The sequence below is a fragment of the Sturnira hondurensis genome, unplaced genomic scaffold (genome assembly GCF_014824575.4).
Source record: "Sturnira hondurensis isolate 20B ecotype Veracruz unplaced genomic scaffold, ASM1482457v3 Scaffold0019006, whole genome shotgun sequence".
NCBI classification, from domain to species: domain Eukaryota; kingdom Metazoa; phylum Chordata; class Mammalia; order Chiroptera; family Phyllostomidae; genus Sturnira; species Sturnira hondurensis.
In genome coordinates this window covers 13454165-13473935 of record NW_028091637.1, presented here as the reverse complement: position 1 = coordinate 13473935, position 19771 = coordinate 13454165, and the positions used below count along the sequence as shown (strand labels likewise).

Sequence of the window (19771 nt, the reverse complement as noted above, 5' to 3'; positions counted from 1 at the left end):
CTCAAATTATTATTATTAATTTGATTACTAGAAGAGTGTTGCCTTCATTTCCTCAAATTATTATTATTAATTTGATTATTAGAAAAGAGTGTTGCCTTTATAAATCTCTCATACTTTACAACTTATTATTCTTTAAAAGTATCTCATAATTCGGTCTCCTCTCAATTATTTCTTTGAACCACAAAATCTGGGAAGACACCCCAGACTGAAACGGTCTCAGTCTGCTGGTTTGGATGCTTTCCAGGTCGCTAGAGAGCATGAACGGGAAGGAGGCAATGAGATTTAACACGTATTTGGTGACAGTCCCAGGGTGCCACTGCTGTAGGTTGTGAGCCGTAGTTCAGGTCATTTCAGACACAACCTTATGTAGTGAAGGTTGCGGAGTGATTCCCTAAGCCAATAATACAACCGCCACCCAGTGGTACAAATGGGCGTTGGTGTCTTTCAATAAAATTTCAGCATTCAATACGGATTCAAAATGTTCTGCATTTCCAATAAATTGGACCAACTGAAGATGATATGCTCTGGGAAACTGTTGACTAAAAAGTGGCTTAGCAATGACGCACATTGGTCTCGAAAGGTGTACATTCACGTAACATCATTTCGTGAAATGAGCGAACGGGAGGAGGGATCTAAATTAACATACGATTCTTACATCATTTTAAGCATGGCGGTCCCTCTTTATCCATGGGGGACGTGTGGCAGGATCCCCAGCAGGTGCCCGAAGCTGCGGATGGTGCAAATCCTACTTATATCGTGTTCTTTCCTGCACATGCATACCTACCTCTTCACTAAAGGAAGCGCTTCACAGTTTCTCTATGGCTTCTCCGAATTGCCAGCACCATGAACCACTCTTATGCTTTGGGGTGACTATTAGAGGAGGCCGACTTGCGCACAGGCACTGCAATATCAGGACAGATGACTGATAGTGACTAACAGGCAGGTGACATACCGTGGGGACACGCTGGACAAAGGGAAGACACATGTCCCAGGTGGGAGGGAGCTGCATGGCTCAAGATCTCATCACGCTATGCAGAACAGTGTGTGATTTCAAACGTATGAGCTGTTTATTCCTGAAGTTTTACACTTAGTAGTTTCGGACCGCGGTTGACCATGGGTAACTGAAGCCGTGGAAAGTGAAAGCACACAGAGAAGGGGTGATGGCTGTGTGCAACTACCTGATTAGGTTAAATATAAGTAGATATTGCTTAATTCACTATTACAACTTTTTATCAAGGTAAAATTTACATTCACTAAAGGGCACAGCCCTTAAGAGTCAGTTTGATGAATTTTGACAAATGAAATCGCCGCATAACCACCACCACGATGAAGGTGCAGGACATGTCCATCCCTCCAAAAAGTTCCCTCTAGCCCCTCCCCAAAGTCAATTCCCATCTCCCCTCTCAAAGGCAACCACAGTTTGGATTTCTGTTAAGTTGGCCGAACGAGTTTATGAAGCAAACCTCGTTAGGGAGGCAGGGGTCGGGCTATTTGGGGTGGGTCTCTGTTCAGACACAGACAGCACACTGCAGATGGAGAACAGTTTGCCGCTGGAGCATTTGAGAATTTGAACGTGTGCTCACGTTCTTAGTTTCATCACCTCTCACTCTGAAGCAGATGGGTCTCCACGTTCCCACTGGTCTTTGGGAGTGGACATTCGCAGACAGGCCACTGCAAAATGGTCCTTCTGCAGCCCTGCGGTGCCCAGTTCTCTGCCGAGATGATCAGGCCTGGCCACCCGAACACATTTGGTCTGAGTTTCGGAACAACCTCTGAGCTTTGCGGGATGCATCCATCCTGATCAAAGTCAGGGATGAGTGCTGAGTTCCTCCTGGCTCTGCAAACTGGCACTTTGGGTTTCTAGGCCAGGACAGAAAGTGTGGAAGCAGAGCCCCGCATCAGCCAGCTTCACTAACAGGCTTCGGGGATGAGGCCTGGTGCCGTCACCCCACAGGACCCCAGCACAGAGGGCAGGGCAGGGTGCTGAGAAACCGAAGCCTCGCCCCAAGACAGCACGGCAGAGATCTGGCTCAGAACTTCATTTACCCTCCTCTTGCCAATCCCCAGACGCCCGGGAGTCCTAGGGTGGCCTGTGAACAGTGATGACGGTGACATGATGTGATCAATGTGACATTTGATCAGCCCTCGTGGAGTCTGGAGAAAGGAAGTGGAGGCCGTTTGTGGCGAATGAAAATCTCAGCCAGTTGTGCTCCCAGTTGTGGTTACATGGGAATCACTTCAATCGGGAAGGCGACGTTCTTTCCTAGAGGCTCAGGGTGGTCCTCTTTCAAAGGGAGATGGAGGGCTGCTTGGGTGTGATTCAGACCAGCTAATCCTGTTGCAGACGCTCTCTCAGCTAAAACTGAGCACCACAGTCATGGCCAGGGCCGTCAGAGGGGAGCATTTTCCCAGGTGGGTTAGACAGACATGGATGGGACAGGCTCAGTGATGCCCAGCACTTGTGCACCCTCACTGTGTGCCCGGCTCTGAGTGCTTCACACAAATGAGCTCAGCCAGTCCTCAGTCCCGTGAGGTGAGGGCCATCACAACCCCCATTTAACAGACGGAGAAAGTGAGAGGCAAGGGGAGGCCAGATGACTACCAGAGGTCCCCCAATGGCAGGTGGCAGAGCGGGATTGGAAGGCAAGCCATCTTGCTCCAGAGACCTGCTTGTCACCACTTTTTTGCCTCTCAGATGTGGAGAATGAGGATGGGGCTGGGGCGGAAGTCACAAAGTGGAAGGGGTGGAGGGAAGCCATTCCTTCCTTTTGGGAGGGAAGCCATTCCTTCCTTTTAGAATGGCTTCCTGTCAAAAGGAAGGAATGGCTTTTGACCTTGACCTTGGTCAAAAGGAAGGAACCAGTAGCCTAGAAGCCTAGGAATCTGAGTGCTCCATCGTGAGCCTGTTCTGCTGCTGTGGCAGAAAAAAACAATCTTGCTCAGACCGTGGGAGATAAAAGTGCCTGCTGGCCAGGAGGCTCCGAGATCATGTGGTCCCATGGCCTTGGCTGTCAGACAAGGAACCAGAGGCCCCAAATTCTCTGACTTGTCCAAGGTCATGTGACACCAGCGAAAGAAACCTGTGGCGCAGATGGCCTTGATGACCCTGGGACTCAGCCCTAACTCTCCCTCCTAACAGCTCTCCCAGTTCACATCCCTGGGCCTCAGGTTCCTCATGTGTAAAATGGGGAGGGTGGCCTGTGTGGTCACCGGGGTAGGCCTCAGTTGCTAATTCCACCCTCTGAGGACTATTTGTACATGCTAACTAGACCATGGGGTTACCCAATCTCACATTAAATAGCTAGGCAATTACTGACCACCCCCACCCAATGTACAACGTGGTTCTAACCACCCTCTTTGCTCAAAATCAAGGGGGAGTCACGCTTTCTTCTGGTACTGCAGACAACCCGAGCATCACAGCGCTCATGTCTGGCAGCTTCGCTTTCTTGGTTGGCCGGGGACTTGGTGGCCATTGCCCCTTGCTCATCTCTACCCACTCACTTCCCATCTAGTTTCCAGCCTGTGTGAGACCGAGCACTTCTCACGACATGGCTGCTTATCCTCCATAATCTCTGGGGGTTGGCAGAAGTCCATGTCTACTGGAATGTGAACAGAAGGACTTCACCGAACATATAGAAAAGGACAGGAGGCTGCAGGATGCAGTGTCAAGGCTGAGTTTGGTGAGGGCGGCTATTGAGGGTTTTCTGCTGCATTCAGTTTCCTCCCTTCTCCCCGTGTCCCAACCCCAAAGGAAACATCGTGCAAGTTGAAACCAAGAGATAACGGTGACTCGGGAAACTGTCGGGAGCCCCGGGAGAATGTGGACACTGCTTGATGGCACGTTCCAAGTCAGCCCCGGTCAGGGGAGACTTTATGGTGAGAAACTTCCGAGGGCCCGGGCCTGTCTAAGAACGAAGCGTCCACTCTAGGTGATCTGGCAGAACCTCGCTGCATGAATACTGGGTTTGAAGAATGAATCAGGGCCTATCCGTGGGTGTGGCACCAAAAGGAGAATCTATGCTTCATTCTCACTGTGACCACTTGAAGGGACATCTAGAAGGGTGTTTCTGGCATCTCTGGGCCACACATTAAATACACTGAAATATATAATCACAAAAAAAAATCTCATAATGTTTTAAGTACATTTATGATTTTGTGTTGGGCATTCAGAGTCATGCTGGGCCGCATGTGGCCCGAGGGCCACGGGTTGGGCACCGCTGGCAGAGGAAACTGGGTATTTCCATGTGGGAGCCTCGGGGGAGGAGCCTGCCTAAGGTACTGAGAGTTGTTTGCTGACCTAGAGTGAGACAGAGGACACGGGTCTTCCCCAGGGTCCCAGAACGGAGCAGTCGCAACACAATCTCTGTCCCTGAGCCTGAAGACTGGAGGGACGTGAAAGTCCTTCAGTTTAAGTCTCCTGTCCCAAGCACATCATTCTGGAAACAAATTTTCATTGTTTAAGGCTCCCATCTCCCATCTCTATACTAAGTTCGAATATAAATGGAATAATATTAGCTAGCATTCGGTGCTATGTTCGAATATAAATGCTAATAATATTAGCTAGCATTAAGTGCTATGGCACACACTGAATCAGTAAAACACCCATGTGCAGAGGGTATGGCTTGCAGTAGGGTGACTATATAATTTATTGTCCAAACTGGACATTTGGGGGAGTGAAGTCGGGGAGTCAACCAGATGGAACAGCGTGACAGAGACATATATCGTCGATGTGCCGGGCAAACTGGAATGTGTGGTCTACTGAATTTTCACCCCCAATTCAGAGATGAGAGAACTAAGGTCCAGAGAGATTAAGTAACTTGTCTTGTACCTACAAGCTTTGACTCTGGGTACGAGCGTCATCTTCAGAATCCCCACTGGGACGCTCCCTGTCCTGTCCCACCTCCCTGCTGCACAGCCTCTGCTCCGCACATGCCTGGACCACCCTCTTCTTGTTTATCCCTTCACAGACCTCAGAGCAGGACTCCTATTGTGGTTATAAATCTTGTCTACAAATTGCTCCCTCGGCCAGCAAGTCAGCCCCGTCACGATCTGCATTCCCGGCTGGGAGGCAGCACTTCAGGTGGATCTCGGAGGATTAAGGAACTTCCAGAGTCAAGAGAGAAGGGGGAGGGTAGTCCCAGGCAGAGAGGGATGGTGCACACAAATACACGGAGGTACAAACGCTAGGCTAGCGTCTACAGAGCCTCGCAGTTCCACGTGGCGCAAGCATCGGATGAATGTTGGGTAGGGGTGGCCAGGGAGGCGGGAGAGGTGGGCCTGGACACGGAGCCAGTAGTCACCCAGAAGGTGGTGACTGTGACCTGAATGTAGGAACCCCCTTTCACCTGGGGTATATGCTATTGTTGGTATATTTGAAAGAAGCTAAGGCACATATATGTCCTCTTTCTACCAGCACTGGCCCCATTCCTTGACGGTACTCTGGCTGGTTGGGTTCTGGGGATGGGAGAAGTCACCAAAGTGTCCTGCCTTGAATGCAGGACATAAATAAGAGAGAAATAAAACATTAAATTAGTGGGGGAACCAGCTCAATAATCACAGTGCTTTCCACGCGCCAGGCCTGGAGCCGTACCCTCCAGTGCAGGTCTTGGGAGAAGTTCCATCTAAAAACTTCAAATTGACTTGGATTAAAGGGGTCAGAGGGTCATTTCTGAGTAACATGTGTTTCCTGTTAACTGACATTTCTCTGTTAACCGTTGACTCTCTGTTCTCTACTGCATCCTTGGGCCACTTTCCCTGTGGTGTTACACCAGTCACAGCTGACGGCAACTGGGTAAACACGACCCATCCCCGGACTCCCCACCTGTTCCTCTGAATTCTCATGCCCCTTGACTTGGAAAACCCAAAGAATGTTTTGAATGCCTATGATGCTAATTTAATTATCTATTGCCCACTCTTGGGACCAAGGCTTCAGAAGAAATAAGTTCCCTCTCTGCTATGGGAGGCTGAACATTGACCACAGTGGCTTTGGTGATATTAATTTCAGGATTCCAATGTTTGAAGCAAAAGCAGTACTCATAAAATGATCGAGAAAGGATACCAATTGGCTAATCAGGCCAACCTAAGATGTTTTCTACTAGAGAAATAAGAACTACATATTTTCCATTCAACAAAATGTAAACTGTGATAAAGTACTACAGGGCCTTTTATATTGTGCCTTATGTTAAATCACATGCTGTGATTTACTATTGAACGTTTCTTTGTATTGACCACTGAAGGACGGTCAATACAAAGAGCACTGAAAGATGACAACACTGTCATCACAAATCCTAAGATAAACATTTTCATGTCATCGCCATTCATTTCAAGCCTTGAAAATGACCAAGAATAACTTGGAAGGGGTTATTCACATACTCTAATTTTTCAATATCAGTGACGTATTTTAATTAAAGGCAGAGAAACAGTGATAACAGTTTGGGTAGTTCCTCATAATAACTATGCTTAGCTTTATGTTGCTAATGTATTCTGTTCACCAGGTTGAAAGCATTCTTTGTGTGTGTGTGCATCCTCTCATTTTAAGGAAGCAGCTCTCAAAGGCATCCTTTGGGGGACCCTTCTGAAGAGTTATGGGTTCTTTTACTTTATGAAAAGGGCCCCCTTGTTTATGAGTTCAAGGAAGTTCTGATTTTCTGATATTTACCTCTGTGTGTAGCTAGAGACTCAAAAGTGTTCCCACAAACAGACAAAAAGAAAAAAACACTCGAATGAACAAAATACTCCAAGGCCAGTTAATATGAGGCTCGAGGTGTGGACAGTCCCTCCGGGCCTTGATCCTCAAATGCAGAGCCATGCCCCCTTCTGAACTGAGGAGGGTGAACGAGAGCGGGTAACAGCCGACCGTACCACCCGCTGCCGAATCTTCAGAGTTAGGGCTAGAGCAGGAGGGGCACAAAGTTCACAAATAACCTCGTGTCATTTAATTTCCAGAAAGGGAAAGACAGTAGCTTTCAAAAGCCGGAAAAGATCAGCACTTGAGATGCTTTCTCTCTTTCCAGTTGCAAATTATCTTCTAAATAAAATACTGGCTTTCCTCGCCCCTCACAGCTAGCCCCACTGTGAAAAGTTGTCCTAGACACGGATGGACAGGGTGTTACTGAGACCAAAGCTGAAACAGAAAATCAGGGGACCAAACCTCAAAACCATCACATTCCAGAGCAGTGGGAGAGCACAGTGCATGGTACAGTTCTGACCTCTGACCTCTGTGTGTCTGTCATTGTTTCACTGAAAAAAAAAAATCTCACTGCTTGGGATAAAAGCTAATGACTGTAATGATCCCTCCCACCCCCACCAGCTCTAGGGTTTGGCTAAGACAAAGGGTGGCTTGGCACCTCCAAGGGTGTGGCTGCCTCCCCTCTGCCCACACCCTTTTCCTCTGGATGTGACAGGCCGACACCCTGCAAACCCCAGCGCGGGGCCGTACCACCAGGCTGCCGGTACCACAGAACTCATTCCCACGCGCCCAGAGAAAGACACGCCTCCCACAGGAGGCCCACTTCACAGGCCCGGGACGGCCTTTTAATGAGTTAAAGTAATACAGATGCGATGTAGTTTCAGAGAAGCAGTGACACAAAAGAATTTCCAGATGCGGTCAGATTCTCTTGAGCGAAAAAGTGAGACATACATATGTTATCTGAGCACTTGACAGGCATGCCAAAACGCTGGCCTTCCACAGATAATGAGGCATTTGGAAGCAGACCTGTCTGTCGATTTGGATAATAAGTGAGTCAGTAGCCAGCCCCCGCCTCCCGTGGGACCCGACACAGTCCTTGGAATTGTATTGGTTTCTTTAAATTCTGGTTCCAGCTCTTGGAGGCACCTGAGGGTAAAGGACAGAGCAGCGCACCCACCAACCCACCAGTTTATCTCTGCATGTACTGTATGACGATCCCTTTATCAAAAAGTAAACAGCCCTGCTCGACGGCTTGTTTCGTGGGCACTCATCTGTCTAACCTCGCACGGCGCCTTCCGAGCGTACATCCATCAGAGCAGCGGAGAGAGGAACGCAGAGGCCATTTATGAAGTCTGAAGTGTCAAAACGTCATGGGAGGCCTGAAATACGCTTTAGGCTGTAAACTGAGATGACTGAGGAGCAGGGAGTGGGGCTGGCTTGCGGACAGCGGGGGAGAGGATCGCTGCTCCGTGTCTAACCATGCTCCCAAGTTCCTTTTGGAAGAAGCTTGGTGTGTCTGTCAGAGGGAGGTTTCCTGTTTTTGTGCTTCTGAAGCACACACAATTAGTCCTCGGCAGGTTAAATTAGAACCATGTGTTTCTCCGTCCTGACCGATGAGCTCTGTTTCTCCTCCGTGAGGTTTCCTGGTATCGACTTCGGTAACAACCCCTCACCCCTGCAATGACAGGGCTCTGTGCCGTGTTGCTTTTAAGGAACAACAACAAAAAGGAATGAAGGAAAGCGAACCGCGTGATCACCACCTTTTAAGGCCGGAACACACCAGGCACTTAAGCATGGGCATTCCAACCGGGCCACACCCCAGGAGGAAGCGGTAATGCTTCCAGATGTCGCCGCCGCCGGAGGGCGGCCCCTGGGCTCCTTGATAAGGCTGGCGCCCTCCGTCAGCACTGGATTCATTGGCTCTGTCCACACGGGTTAAAGGGCAGCCTCTGGCCCACACTGTGCACACACACAGCCCGGGCGGAAGCTCTTTCCAACCCCCCGGAACACACACTTTCTCCCGCTAGCCAGAACTCAAATTGACCCAAGAGCCCAGGAACGTAACTCTCTCTCCAGAATTCTGTCAGCCACCTCCCTCCCCTCTTTTTCAGCGTTTGGCTTCCGTTGAGAAAGTCAAAAAAAAAAAAAAAATGGAAGCCAACCTAATCCTGACCCATTTCAGGAACTTGACTATTCGGCTCACACTCAGACATGTGCAGAAAGAAAAAAAAATGGTTTGAATCTATTGCTGAGATCAGCAGATGTGTGGGGGTGGGGGGGAGGGAGGAAGGAAGGTGGGGGAGGAGCAAAAGGGGAAAGATGGAAAGAGGGAGAGAAAGAGAGGGAGAGAGAGATTTTCATGATTGCTGACCAAAATGTTTGAAGTTTAAATTTGCTCTTGGAGGCCTTTCTTTCTGACAGGTGACTCAGTCCCTTATTTCAGCTTTACCTTCTTTCTTACTCCTACATTAAAGTTAAGGCAACCTCTGCTGTGGGTTAAGGGAAGTTGTCAAAACATCTCCACTTCAGTGCCAGTTACGTGAGCTCCTAGAACATACGGGTGCTCACTGGCTGTGTCGAAGTGTGCACAGATGTCTAAGGACTCGCACCTGTCCTAAGGCAGAAAGTATGCATTTGTGATGGTGATACCACCCAAGTGGGAGTGGCCAGCCCCTTCATTTAAATGAGCACATCCTGTGGTCCAGGCACCAAATTCAGGGGAAACACAGAAAACAAGGCAGCTATGACCTTGGTTGCCACGGTGTTTTGAATCTTGTGGAAGACAACAGTAGAGGAAAAACAGCAATTGCAGGTAGTGGCTAGTGACATGAAGAGAGTAACACACAGGGAAATGGGACAAAGAGTTGACGGGGGTTTGCGACTTGAGCTAATGTGCTCAGGGAAGACCTGCCTCCAAAGGTGAGCTCTGGGCTCGGGCCTGCGTTGTGAGAAGGGGCCAGCCCTTCAAACATCTTGGGGAAGAGTGTTCTCAGCAGAGGACATGTGAGCCGGGACCTGAGGAATGAGTGGGCTTCCCACAGCCAGAGGGGAGAGAGAAGCCATTAGGGCAGGAAGCCCAGGGAGGTGCTTGTGGGTGGCGCAGCGGCCTTCACGGTCCACAGCGGCTGGAAGACAAGGTCGGGAATGGGACTGGAGACAGAGGACACCAGCCTGAAAGGTGGGTGGGAGGTCATGCAGTTTTGGACCTTGTGGTTTTGGTCATTAAGATCTCCTGGTTGATTTTTTTTTTTTTAAAGAGAACCTCAGGGTGTCTCTGAGAGTTACACAGAGAAATAATTAGGAGTGGAAGTCAGCAAGTTCTCAAATGGTAAACCGGGTCCTCCCTGAGTAATGACAGCTTGTGAGGAAAGGTGGGGTAGAGAGGCCTAAGCATCTGGTGCTCAGTTTTGAATTTTTATTTATTTGAACAATATGGAGAGAGCAAAGAGAGTGGTAGGATGGGAAACAGAGAATTAAACAATTGTGGTCTTTTGTGGTAATTTGGGGGGAAAAAATGACCAAGTAATAGCTCAACTTCTCCACAGAGGGAGCTAGACAACTGGTCTCCATTTCAGCTCAGAAAAGGTCAGAGTGGGCCCTGGCCAGCTAGCTCAACTGGTTTGAGTGTCATCCCTAAACCCCGAAGTGGTGGATTCAATCCCCTGTCAGGATCACAGAGAAGAAACCATCAATAAGTGGAACGACAAAGCAATGTTTCTCTCTCTCTCTCTCAAATTAATAAATAAAAATTAGAGCACTAAGAATTGAGAATAGTCATGAAAAATGGACTCCCAGTGGTACCACACTGGCTCAACTGTAAGCGCTCACTGGCAACACGGTTCTGTCGTAGTGGGAGACGGCCTGACTGCTCTCCGCGAGAAAGCGGAGGGTTAGGTCACATGATCCCCAAACCCGCCCCAGGCCTGGAAGGTCCACGTCCCACTGGACAGGGGCTTCCTTTCCTCCTTTCTTCTCTTAGCCCCGCATCATCGAACCGAAGCCCCTGTAATACATCTAATAACTGTATTATTAACAGTCTACTTTACATGACGTCATTCAGTGACAGGATGTCAAGGAAAAGCACGCTCATCACCCAAGGACTTTGCATCCTGGGGATGGTTTCGGAGCCTCGACTTCTCGTCGCCAGGAACCTCCCACCCAGGATGAGTGCTGAGTTCATAGAGGGTGAGTCCTGAATTTCGAGGGGAAAAACAGGGGGTCGAGGAGGAGGGAAAAGGAGCACACGCTCACCAGCAGGGAGAGCAGCAGGCGTCGCGGGGAAGGAAGTGAGTTGTTCAGTTTTGCTTTGGGTTATTCATGGGGCTGCTTTACAGTGCCAGCCAGACTCGTGTGCGCGTCAGACCTCGGCTTCCAGCAAGCCGGCTGCAGGGGAGACTTCTTGTTGAATTACCCTCCGTGCANGTCCTGAATTTCGAGGGGAAAAACAGGGGGTCGAGGAGGAGGGAAAAGGAGCACACGCTCACCAGCAGGGAGAGCAGCAGGCGTCGCGGGGAAGGAAGTGAGTTGTTCAGTTTTGCTTTGGGTTATTCATGGGGCTGCTTTACAGTGCCAGCCGGACTCGTGTGCGCGTCGAACCTCGGCTTCCAGCAAGCCGGCTGCAGGGGAGACTTCTTGTTGAATTACCCTCCGTGCACAACCAAGTATGAAAACCCAGGATGCTTCTCGTGCAAAATGGGCCTCACAACCCACCAGCTCTTTTAAACATCAGTGTTACTGTCCAGGGCTGTTGCCTGTGAAGTCAGCGATTCACTTGGAAGCAGAGAGCTCCCCGGAGTGAGCCTTGATGAGGACACACCCCTAGACTCCTGGATGTCCACACGGGGCCCTACGTGTGGGCAGCATGGAGGTGGCATTGCCGAGGACACAAACCATGTCGGGCTAAAATCGAGGAGAGGAAGTTCTCAGGAAACACGGACTTGGCAAGGCCTTCATACACAAAGATCCCCTTATGAACTCTTGAGACAGCTCTGCCTCTACCCCACACCCAGTGAAGGTCTCAGTGGGACCTGCCTGAAAACTTAAAACTACAGCTTTCCCACACCCGAGCCCTTGCCTCCTTTATTTCCCCCTCCCATTTACCATCATGCATTAAGACTATATGTTTTACATATTTCTATATTATTTGTCTCTCTCTACTTGAATATACATGAGGCCTGGAAATTATGATGATATTGTCTGTTTTGTTCCCCACAATAAGCCAACACTTGGCACGTGGTGAGTGTGACTTATCTGCTGAATTCAGCACAGACTGGATATAAAGCCATGGGTCTGGGGGAGCTCTCTGAGACTTGAGTGAGGAAAAAAGGAGACCCTGGGCCCTGCAGCAGTTGGGGAGATGGGAAAAGCCCATGAGAAAGGAGAAACCAAGGGACCGTGATGTCAAGGAGGATGGTGGGAGTGACCACATACTAGTTATCAAGCTTTTGTTGAGACAAAACCGTCTACAGCTGACTTAGGATTGGGTGGAACTGCATATTTTGTATGACCTTGAGTTTCAACCATGGTTATGTTTTATGAACCAATGCTTCCCCCTCTAGGCATCAGTGGCCCTTTGAGAGTCTGGATGAAGCTACAGCCCTTTCCTTCAGAGCAGTGCACTCAGACATGCACCAGACTGCAGACAGTGGCTGGGGCTTTCCAGACTCAGTCAAGTCCATCCCAGAAGTCAGGTTCATAGCCAACCCTCACCTTTCCCCAGAGAGCTCTTCTTAATGGCATTAATCAAACTGTCTCAATGTAGAACTTCGGGTGTTGCAGGTCTCCTGGGCTTCTGCAGATGTTTCCTAAGATTAAAACCGGTTAACTTTCCGGGCTCTCGGGGAGAGTACAAAATGTGAATGAGCTGGCTCATGCCCGAAAGCAACAGAGAAACAAAAGAGAACTCACCACCATCTCCTGGATGTGAAACATCTCTGCACCTCCAGGTGACAGGCGGTTGGGGAAGGAGATGCTGACGGATGACCCGGGAAGGGTGCTGGGCCCCGTGTTATAGACCTGTGGGTGGGGGACACACACAGCAAGTTTTAACAGAAATATGGACCTTCCTTTCACGTTATGCAATGTATCCACTGAAGTTCTTGGAAGCGACGCACAGAGCGTCTAGGGCTTTAAGTGAAATATCAAATGATGGGAGATTCCAATGTTCTTGTCTTCTTCCTGCTAAAATTATTTCTTTGTATATACCTAGAAATTCACTTGTCCACTTGTGGGAATTTAGACATAATCGAGTCCAGTGGTTCCCAAATTTTAGCATAAGGCAGAATAACCAGAAGGGCATGTTAAAGCATAGACGGGGCGGTGGGCGGGGCATGGGGGGGTGGCTGAAGGATTTGCATTTCTAAGAAGCTCCCAGGAACCACAGTTCGAGAGCCACTGACCTGGTCAGACTCCTTTCATTGTACAGTTTGAGGTAGCTGAGACCCTCAGAGACACAGCAGGTTGTTCCCAAACCAAAGTCTGGTTTACAGAAAGGGCTGTTTTCAGTGCACTATCCCCCTGACTGGGTTTCTCCAAAACGTGGAGGTGATCCCTGGCTTATTTTGTTCAATGTCATCTGTGCATCTCTTTCCTGTGCCAGCATTTGGTCCTTCCAACTCTGGCCCTCGCACCCCTGCCCCTCACAGGCCTCCCCGTTTTCTGTCTCCAGCAGCCCATCATCTCCTGAGAAACGAGAGAAAACATGGCAGCCGCCAAGAGACCGGTAAGCGAAAAGGGACCGAGCAAAGGCTGAGGATGAAACTCAAGCTAAAAATGGAACAGGAAGGAGAAGAAAAAAGACGGGTAGACGTGCAGAGGCAGACAGCAGGTGAGCGGTTGCCGAGGGCTGGGGTGTACAGAAGATGGGGAGTGTGCTGGACAGAAGAGTGTCCCCCTAAGACATCTGTGTCCTCCATTGTGAAACCTGTAAACATGTTATGTCACATGGCAAAGGGCAATTAAGGTTGCTAATCAGCTGACCTTAAAAATAAAGAGATTATCTAGGATTATCCAGGTGAGGGAAATGTGATCACAAGGGTCCTCCTATAGAGAAGAGCAAAACAGAGTCAGAATCCGGGAGATGTGAGAGAGACTCTGCCAGCCATTGCTGGTTTTGAGGTCCAAGGGGACACTGAGCCAAAGCGGGGAGAAGCTGCAAAGGGTGAGAAGACCAATTCCCCAACAGGGGCTCCAGCCCCGCTGACACTGCGATTTTGGCTGGGGAGACCCATTTTGGATCCCTGTGGTGCAGTGACGTAAGGTAATACATTTGTGTCGTTAGGGATGGGGCTGGCATTGAGCCACTAAGTTGGCGGTAATTAGTTACAGGGACTGCTTAGGGATACGGAGCTCCTTTTGGGGTGGTGATCGTTGCTCAGGTCAGTTCTGCAAATGTGCTAAAATCAGTGAACTGCACTTTCAGTGGGTGAACATTAAGGTATGGAAATGGCACCTCAATAAAGACAGTATTTATTTATTAAAAGGTGGGTTAGGAGCAAGAGAGAGGAAGGAGGGAGATGCTACTCTGAAGCCTGGGGACTAGAGAGAGAATTCAGGGACTCGGGGCATCTCGGCGGTTCAGGTCAGAAGGGTACAGGCAGGAGACAGGCTGGAAGTCTGAGCAGGTCTTCACACATGACAGAAAGCGTCAGGGTCTGGTTCTAGCCAGCTCTTCCCTAAAAAAACTGTGTCTTCATTTTTTTTTGTAATGGTAGGTTCTGCTTGAAAGAATAGACCCCCCCCAAAAGAGGCTAGAACAGATGAGCTGCCACTGCCAACTGTTGATTCAAAAGGAATGACATTCACCAAGAACAACCACCCTAAGTCACAAGAACAGGAAGGAATAGCCAACCGCAATCCAAGTAAGTAATTTGAAGTGAAATGTGAGAGCCCAGAACTGAGAGGAAACCGACTGGCGTGTCTGGGAAATCCCAATTAAAGCCTGAGTCGGGGAAGGAAAGAAGAAAGGGATTCTGATTTGCATTAGTTCACCACCAGGGCCAGACAGATGGGAGAGCTTGTATTACAACATTAATTTATTTCGAACAAATGTCTTAGCATTTGATGCTCTGCAAATGTTCTTGTGCAACATCTGCACCATTTTTCAGGTGAGGGGAATGATTGATTCTGGATTCAAAAGGAAAAGAACAACCTATGGTTGGCCAACAAATTATTTGTTTGTTAAGAAAACTTAGTATTTCTGCCTTTCTTCCAGCGGCATTTTCAGTGGAGTCTTCAAACAATTATGTAGCTTATTGAATAATAGCTCTTAAAAGACACAGAAACATCTCTTTGTATAAAAAGTCTCTAGCCCTGGCTGGTGTGTCTCAGTGGATTGAGCACCAGCCTGCCAACCAAACGGTCGCGGGTTCGATTCCCAGTCAGGGCACATGCGTGGGTTGAGGGCCAGGTCCCCAGTAGGGGGGGGCGCATGAGAGGCAAACACACATTGATGTTTCTCTCCCTCTCTTTCTCCCTCCCTTTCTCTCTCTAAAAATAAATAAATAAAATCTTTTTTTTTAAGTCTCTATATAAAAGTCTCGTGTTCTTCAGGAGTGATAGTGTCAGAAGAAGGAAAAACAGAAGTAATTTATCCATATTCCTGACCCTGCACCTTCCCATTATTTCTCTCTCTCAGTCGTTATCATTATCAGTGTGGTCAGTGACCTTCCTGCAAGATGGTCATAGTCACAACAATTACACCAGAAAACGAGCGGGCAGAGAATGCTCAAGGAAGCTGTCAGCTTTGCTAACACAAGACAATCTCCTAATTAATGACCCGCACCATCCATCTTACACTCCCAGTCACCTCGCTTAATCCTGGCGGAATGGCATGTTCTTCCTCAGGCAACTGATAATCAAGGGGTTTATCTAAGGGACATGTCAACCGCTCACTCCTTCCGGGGGCCCCCGATTCTCTGGCCTGTATGTATCCTTTGTCAGGTGTCTAGAAAGCCCTTTGCCTGAATACCAAACTTCAAGCTCCCTGTGAAAACGCCTTCAGAGAAACATGAGTTAACCATGGGCCCTCGGAATCCTTTCTTTGTTTTTGAGGGCGGGAAAAATGTTTCGGGATCTTTTGCATAACTGCTCTTCCTTCTTGCTTTCTCGATGCCTGTACTCTCTTCATTCCTGGGCATGTGTCTAAATAATTTTTGTGACTCTATCTTTTGTTGTATGACACCTAAAAACTCTAAGAGTCAGCAATTACAATTAAAGTGATTTGAGGAAAATGAAATAACTCCAGCTGGTCTTTACCCATTTTCTATCCCATTGCAAGAAGCAACGGAGAAAAACAAATGAATTCCAAGAAGCAATTCAGAAACACAGAGGTCCTGTTCACGGCAATCACTCCAGGGCCTCAAAAGCAGATTTAATCCTGCCCCCGACCCTAAATCAAGCATGGGGGGGGTGACAGCTGGGCTTGGCTGGCTGGGAGGCGTGCCCCCTCCGAGCCAAGCCGGGGACATGCGCTATCCATCATGGCTGCTGAGGTCTCTTGCCTGGGAGAGCATTTTGGAGAGAGAAAGACCATTGTTTGTGTGACCCCACAAATGTTTTACTGCCTCCTTCTCTGGACCCTCACCCCATCATTATTCGTCACCCTCTTGGTCCACCTGGGAGTGGCCACAGGGAAAGAAAATAAAAACTACTTGGCCACAGTGGTGAGCGCCAGACCAGGAAACCACCTTCTCCATGGGGAAGGGTAACGTGGAGGCGGGGCAACGCGGGGTGTAGATTACAACCCAGTGTACTGAGGTGGGTGTGCCCATCTCCCCCTCCTTCCCTTCATCCCCGGCTCCTGGTGTGGGTTGGGGGGTGGGGTGCTGGGCCAGTCCTGGCCCCAGGCTGTCTTTCCCTGCAGCTCTGGGCCCTGCAGCCTGTCCTTTCCTGCTTGGGCCTACATTTCCGTTTCTCAGTTGAGGACAATAAACTGGATGAGGCTGAGGCCCCTGGACCCTCTAGATTTATATTCAAAGAGTCTCACGGTGGCTCAGTTGCCTGGAGCATTGTCCCATACACCGAAAGGTTGCGGGTTCGATCCCTGGTCGGGGCACACAAAGCAGGCAACCAATCGATGTCTGACTGCCTCTGTCTCTCCTTCCCTTCCTCTCTCTCAAATCAATAAACATGTTTTCCGGTGAGGATTTTAAAAAAAGGTCTCATGTTGAACAGTGCTGGCTGGAGAATTTGTATGTTAGAGCAGGGTCAGCACGTCCGGCCTGCCGGCTAGATCCGACCTGCTGCCTATTTTCATGCAGCCTGGAAGCCAGGAGGGGCTTCACATTTTTAAATGGTTGGAGGAAAAATAAAAAATAAAGAGCACCGATTCATGACATGTGAAAATGCTATAAAATTCAGATGTCAGTGTCCACCGCGGCAGGTTTGCATCCACACTGCCTAGGATGGGTGGCTTTGGTGCCACAGGAGGTCGCTAGTTGCTACGAAGACTGGACAGCGTGACGACCCTAAAATTCTTACCCCCGTGGCCCTTTCAGAAAAGAGTTTCCCACTGTTGGCTTAGAGAAGGCATGGTGTCCTTCATGATGACCACTGTCCTCGGCAGGTGTGACAGGGAGGGCCCGCCCTGCTCCGTGACGGGGCCGCATGTGTCACCCCCCAGCCCCCCGTGGGGAGTGGACTGGCACTGCTCTGCCCCTGTAAAACTGTACTTCTGGAAGGCTGCCCTCTCTTGGGGTGGTTGGCTCCTGGCTGAGTCAGCATGGAGAGCCCAGGGGGAAGGCCATGTGGCCAGTCCTCGAGGCTGCCCTGCCCAAAATGTAAAGACAGATGGAGAACAGAGAGGGGTCCTTTGGGACCATCCGGGCTGGGCTGTTGGCCTGGGCCTCAGCATCCAGAGGCCTCCTGGGAGAAAGCTACCTGGTGGTCACCATGCAGCTCTCCTTCCACATCCTGGAAAGCAGAGGGGTCTACACCGGGAAGTGTCGGACAGGGAAGGAATCAACTCTGGGTGTGGTCACGGAAAACACATGCGCACACCTAACCCACGTGCCAGCCAACCACACTGGGGACAGTTCTTCCGGGACAGAGCCTGGCCCTTCAGTTGCCTTTGAGGAGACAGGCCCCAGGAGCCCTCCCGCGGGTCCCCAGGGACAGAGACTGTCTGCAAGGGCAGTACCTGGAGGGTGACGTTGAGGGGCTGGAAATGACACTCCAGATCACCCAGCTGAATGAAGTTGGACGCGTCCACAGACTCGCCGTACACAAAGGAGGTGGGAGACATGATTCTGGAAGAGAAACCGTGATGTCCATCATGCCAACTCCTGGTCACGCAACCCATGGTCACACCCAGCCCGAGAACCCAAACATCTGTCTATGGGACCTGGCTGTCCCCAGTGCCTGCCACTAATCACTTTCCTCCCAGAACTGCTACTTCTCTCTCCTGTAAACGGACACAGCCAGACTCATGCTTTCTAAACTGACCTTTCCAATAATGACATGTCACCTTGGGTCAAATCAATGAGCAACGGGCATAACTATGTATTGGGGTTGCGCTGCTGGAACGAATGACAAGGCTCTGTGTGGCAGCTTTGATTTCAGTTTCTTTTAACTGGATTAGAAAATTATACATGTCCTGTGTTGTGAAAACCGTTCGGCAGAGTGAGAAAGGAAATAAATACATAGGAATTATATATTTGGCTCCCTACATCCCACGCAGTGACAGATTGGCTTCAAACTTCAAATTTGTCAAACTACCAAAAACTATGAGAAAGTAGTTCTTAAAAGTGGAATCCACCCGATGGCAGCATTTTTCTTCAGATTTCAAACAGTGGCTGTGTGACGTGTTACTGAGAGGTCAAGGTAGGCTTGCAGCGTGCTTTCCAGGTTGCCTGGTAAACAGACCCTGAGACGAGACGAAGCCCAGACTCACTCCAATTCCCAGACAAATAATGGATTCTAGGTGAGACTCTACCAGCTGCTCACCTGGCTGAACGCTAACCATGTAAGGTTCGGGGCACCAAGTCTGAATGGACAGTGCGTCTTCTACTTTCAACTTCAGCGTATTCCTTCAGAAATGCGGCAACTCCCAGCGTTACTGAATGGCAGGAGCGTGTCCCTATAATTATGCTTGCCCTGTTTTGTGTTCCTGGGAAGATCAGAGGCTGGGCGGTTTGTTTAACCCGCGGCTTCGTCAGGGGCTGTTCACACATCACTGTGAGGCCTCCCAGGGCCTGACCACAGGATGGAGGGAGCCGGTTTTCTCTTTGGTCCCCAAGGACAGGGCCTGGTTCAGGGCACACTCTCACTGTGCCTCTGATGTGACAAATAAATAAACTACATGGTTAAAAATAGAGCCACGAGCAAAGACAAATCTATGCTAATTTGCAAATAATATTCCACTGATGCCTCATGTCTGAAGACCATGACGAAGAATGCTGAGCGCGCAGGCCTGCCCGTTCCCGGCACCCCACAGGGCACGAGCGATCACTGCCAGGGCCCCTTCTGTGACGTGTTAGCATCTCTACCTCGAGCCAAGGACAGGGCCCAGAGCTCTCAAAAACTGAGAAATGAGAAACTCCAGAAAGCTCAGCTTGCATCTGGGGCAAGGGTTCCATGGATCCTCGTGTCATCTAAACAGAGTGAGCAAAGCCTGTTCCCACTCTCCACGAGGGGCGTGCTTGGTCTTCTGAAGCCGCCGGAAGCAGGAACTGAGCTCTCAGGTTTCCGGGCCCAGGCTTTGGCTGAAAACCACCGCGCGCTGATTTGGGTCTGCAGCCCTGCTTTCCAACAACGCCAGGAGCACCGCGGGGCCTGAACGTCACCCACAGGCAGTGGGCCTGGCCTGGTGGTTCCCTGCCTGCTGCAGACCAGCACCAACCCTGGGCGGAGGCGCTGCTGGCTCTGTGTAAAGGGTTAACAGAGCCACACAAAGCTGGTGCCAACTTCGGGCCACCCAGAGCACCATGACCCCTCTGGCTGTGACCCCAGGCCCAGCGGCCTCTGGCTGAGATTTTAGGCCCAGGAATCGCACTGCCTACTACCATCTGGCACGCTGGCGGGGGGTGGCTGCTGGGAAAACACGCACATAAAGGTGTGCAGAACGTTCAACAAAATTAAGGGGCT

The 19771-nt window shown here is 49.8% G+C and overlaps 1 protein-coding gene across 2 annotated transcripts in view; it reads right to left on the bottom strand.

Annotated features, from left to right (window-relative positions):
- The window catches only part of ITGA9 (integrin subunit alpha 9), a 309655-nt gene that overhangs the window by 34385 nt on the left and 255499 nt on the right, over nt 1–19771 (bottom strand). For both annotated transcript variants that reach the window (XM_037070767.1, XM_037070768.1), the window contains exons 22-23: nt 17826–17934; nt 12596–12703 (exon numbers count right to left, since the gene is read on the bottom strand). In XM_037070767.1, coding sequence (XP_036926662.1) covers nt 12596–12703; nt 17826–17934 — 217 coding nt within the window. The remainder of the gene's footprint in view (nt 1–12595; nt 12704–17825; nt 17935–19771) is intronic.